This window comes from Desmodus rotundus, chromosome 2, assembly GCF_022682495.2.
Source record: "Desmodus rotundus isolate HL8 chromosome 2, HLdesRot8A.1, whole genome shotgun sequence".
NCBI classification, from domain to species: Eukaryota; Metazoa; Chordata; class Mammalia; order Chiroptera; family Phyllostomidae; genus Desmodus; species Desmodus rotundus.
In genome coordinates, this window is record NC_071388.1 from 187,107,173 (window position 1) to 187,110,674 (window position 3,502).

A 3,502-nucleotide genomic window follows, 5' to 3' on the forward strand; every position below is an offset into this window, starting at 1 on the left:
TTAGTATCACCTGCAGTTTTCAATACATTAATTTAAGCACAGAAAGGATAAGAAATGACTTGCTCAAAGAGATATGCTAGTAGGGTAACCAATTATCCCCGTTTACGTGAGACTAGAGGTTTTCCACGAGGTAGGACTTTCAGGGATAAACCCGGGAGAGTCCCTGGAAAACCAGTCTGAGCTGGTTACTCTACTAGTGAGTTGCAGAGGCAGGATAACAACTCAGGCCCTTTACGTCTGGGTTTAACCCTTCCCCTACCAGATGACCTCATGAAGCAGGCTTTATCTTCCCTGCTTTGGGAATTTGCTTACAACCCCTCTCCCTGCTCAGCTTTTCTGAACTAATACCTGAGACTCTCTAGCCAGCTTCTTGGCTTTGGTGTTCCAGCCACAACCGGTTCTATATTTTCTCCTGTATATGGGTTCTAATCATTTTCATTATGTTCTTCCTTCCCCTCTCCCTCAGGTGTGAGCTGCAGAGGCAGAAACAGTGTTTATCTTTCTTTCCCATGATATGAATCTCCATTTACATCATGCTTTCTGGTGACACCAAATGCTGCCTAACCAACGGGAAGTCAGTAGATATTCAAAACACCTGAGCTTCAGGGTCAGGTAAGTGCGGGGGAGTGGCCATTTAGTACAAATCAGTTATTATTTAAAGATAAGCAAGAGTCACATAGTGCCAAGAACACAACGTGTCTATTTATTGCATTTCTATGTGAAGCATAACAAGGAAAACACAGCCTAGTACAATTCGATGACCCGTCTCAGAGAGCCCACTTTGGCATCCGTGGCGCCCCAGTCGTGGTAGCTTCTGTAGTCCCCCGGCCTCAGCAGGTGCTGCCGGCCCCGGTAGTCGGGCATCTCGTAGAGGACCCAGCAGCCCTCCAGCACATGGAGGGAGTACAGCTCATGGAGCCGGAAGCGATCGTGGATGCAGGAGCAGTCCTCTGTGAGCTCAGACATAAGGCCTCGGTAGTCATCTCTCTCGTACAGCCTTATCCTGTGGGAGCTGCTCTGTTGTGACACAAACAAAAGCAGAAATACGAAAATCGTGTGCATCCTTAATATCCACAAGAGCGACTCAATCAGCTTGCATCTTCATGAAGCATGGTCGTCAAGCCACCCTGATATCTGTTTCCTCCCTGCCAATCTCCGTACATTGTTTGTCTAGCAAATGAGAAAGAATCGTAAAAAAACACTCACCTGCCCAGTGAACTACCTTGTGGCAGAAACATTGAAAGAAATGGAATGAAAGGGGTTCCCCTGTAAGAAACCATCTGTCACAACCGCACTGAATGAGTCTGCAGAGGGAGCTTAATTCCCTTTTCTGTTGCGACTGCATTGAGCTGAGTCCCATCAGGCTTGTTTTTAAGTCACGTTCGCGTTCATAATGTGCAACAACTCCTAGCTGAGGCCACAAGGCTGACATGGTGCCCAGTCACTTGTACCACGTCAGTTTCTTGCCTCAAAGAAGTTCCTATTTTATGTCTCTCTTTTTGCATCTGCGAAATTTCTCTAGTCTAATTTTGGTTCCAATTCTTAAATCTGCTTACCACACCACACAATTTAGTGTCATCAGAAGGCAGAAACACAAACTCCATGTGACTAAAAAACATCAAGCAACACCTTGGTGAGGACCATGTCCCACGAAACCCCCTTAACTAATGAGTCGTCTCTGGCCGTTGTAAGAAACTAGTCAATAACGACTCATGGAATGCAAAAAGCCACATACAAGATGCAACAAGTAGCTGGTTTCTAGATCAATGTGATGACGTACTGATGATCAATATAGAGAATGTATTGAAAACAATCACCAGCGCGGTCAGAATACATCATACCTGTATTGTTTTCTTATCGTCTATTAGTGCCTTTATCATTCAAAAAGAATTATTTAGACATATTTTTTTTCTTTACTTAACAAGGCGATTTTTATTTAGAAATTAAGGATCAGCCAGAGGCTACCAAATTCAATTTTAGAGGCTATGTTGTTGTGATTTCTTGAGCCCTAAATACAATTTATCTTCAAGTACGAAGAAAGTAGAGATTGAGGTCATTCATAATCCTGCTCACTTTCGTGTGTGTGAGCCTGAGAGTCAGTCATTGCTATCCTCCCTGTGAGGGCTAGTCCTGCGTTGGGACACACTAACTTTTACAAACAGGGATTTATGGCCACGGATCAAAGATGCTTTCACATCAGTTGGTTGAAGCAAGACTCACGTAAGGGATGATGCGGCAGGATCGGATGGAGTCGCTGAGGCCCATCCACTGCTGGTAGTCGGGGTAGTCGCCGCGCCGCAGAAAGTACTGGTGGCCCTGGTAGTTGGGGCGCTCATACAGCATCCAGCAGCCGCTGTCCACGCGCACGGAGTTGCAGCGGCTGAAGTAGGGCTGCAGGTTGGGGTGGTCGCTGCTGCACTCGTAGTGGCGGCCCTGGAAGCTGCGGTCCTCGTAGAAGGTGATCTGTAGTGGAAAACAAGGTGACAGCAGGCAGTCAGCTGGCAGGTCCATCCTCAGACCAGAAGACACTCAATAGACACGGTATGGCACCTGGGTTGGCTCACCTTTCCCATGGTCGTTGACAACAACCGATCGGCGTCCAGAGTGATGAGGACAAGAGTGGCAGTTGGTATATATAGCAGGGCGGCTGCTGTGTTGGCAAGAACAACACAAGGGGGCTGGGGGTAGTGTGTGAGGGGATTTCTATGCTCGCTCTCTTTTTTTTCCATTTGTTCTCATGGGTCAGGGGGCCATCATTCTGTCTGGCATTTTTGACTTGTCCTCACTAGCTCCAGTGAAAGGAATTGAAGTCAGCAGAGCTATTATGACCTTCGAGACAAAGGGTGCACTTCTCGGCCTATGCGGCTCTCTAGCAACACATCACACACCCAGCATTTTGTAACGTTTGCCTATGGAAACTGCTGAGATGGGGTTGGTGGTTCCATCGGGGGGACTCGTGACAATCCCATGAATTCAGAATGACTTGACGTGCAAAGGGCAACAACAAGTTCTCTAACTGAAAAACAATTACATTTCCTAAATGATCTCATCAGTATAATAGGAATTTGATAAAAAGTACTTTGTGTCTGTTTCTAGAGGAAAAAAGATTAGAACTGTGTATGTTATAGAAAACTCTCAGTCATGGTTATGAATGAATGACAAGAGTATAGGTTCTAGTTTTATTTTCATTTCTCCTTTTTATTGTTTTCTGTTGTCTTAATTTTCTGTTATAAATATATATTACTTTCATGGGTTGAAAAAAGTAAAATCAATTTTTAAATATGTAACTTTGAGTGGATGGTAAAAAGCAGAGACATTTGAAAATGGGCACATTTTGTCTAGGGATTAAACACTTCTCCCGGGGCTGAAATAAATGTCCTGAAATCAGCATCATGAGTGGCCTGAGTTTTCCTTCCCTGAAGCGTCACTGTTTCCTAGAACCCAGGTGACTGCGTGAAGAGCTTTCTCTATTGCTGCCCACCTATTGATGCAGCAGCACCCT

At 45.2% G+C, this 3,502-nt stretch overlaps 1 protein-coding gene across 1 annotated transcript; it reads right to left on the reverse strand.

The window, feature by feature from the left end:
* Positions 1-744: 744 nt before the first annotated feature.
* On the reverse strand, positions 745-2,573 carry LOC112307873 (gamma-crystallin A). The gene is made up of 3 exons (XM_024564046.2): positions 2,565-2,573; positions 2,221-2,463; positions 745-1,017 (listed from the first exon to the last, which is right to left on the reverse strand). The coding sequence occupies exons 1-3, from the start codon at positions 2,571-2,573 to the stop codon at positions 745-747; spliced, it is 525 nt and encodes a 174-aa protein (XP_024419814.2).
* Positions 2,574-3,502: the final 929 nt, after the last annotated feature.

Excerpts from the sequence above, each read along its gene's own strand:
- LOC112307873 (XM_024564046.2), bottom strand. Across the intron at positions 1,018-2,220 it reads CCTGCCGCATCATCCCTTAC|AGCAGCTCCCACAGGATAAG; the intron begins GTGAGTCTTGCT and ends GTGTCACAACAG.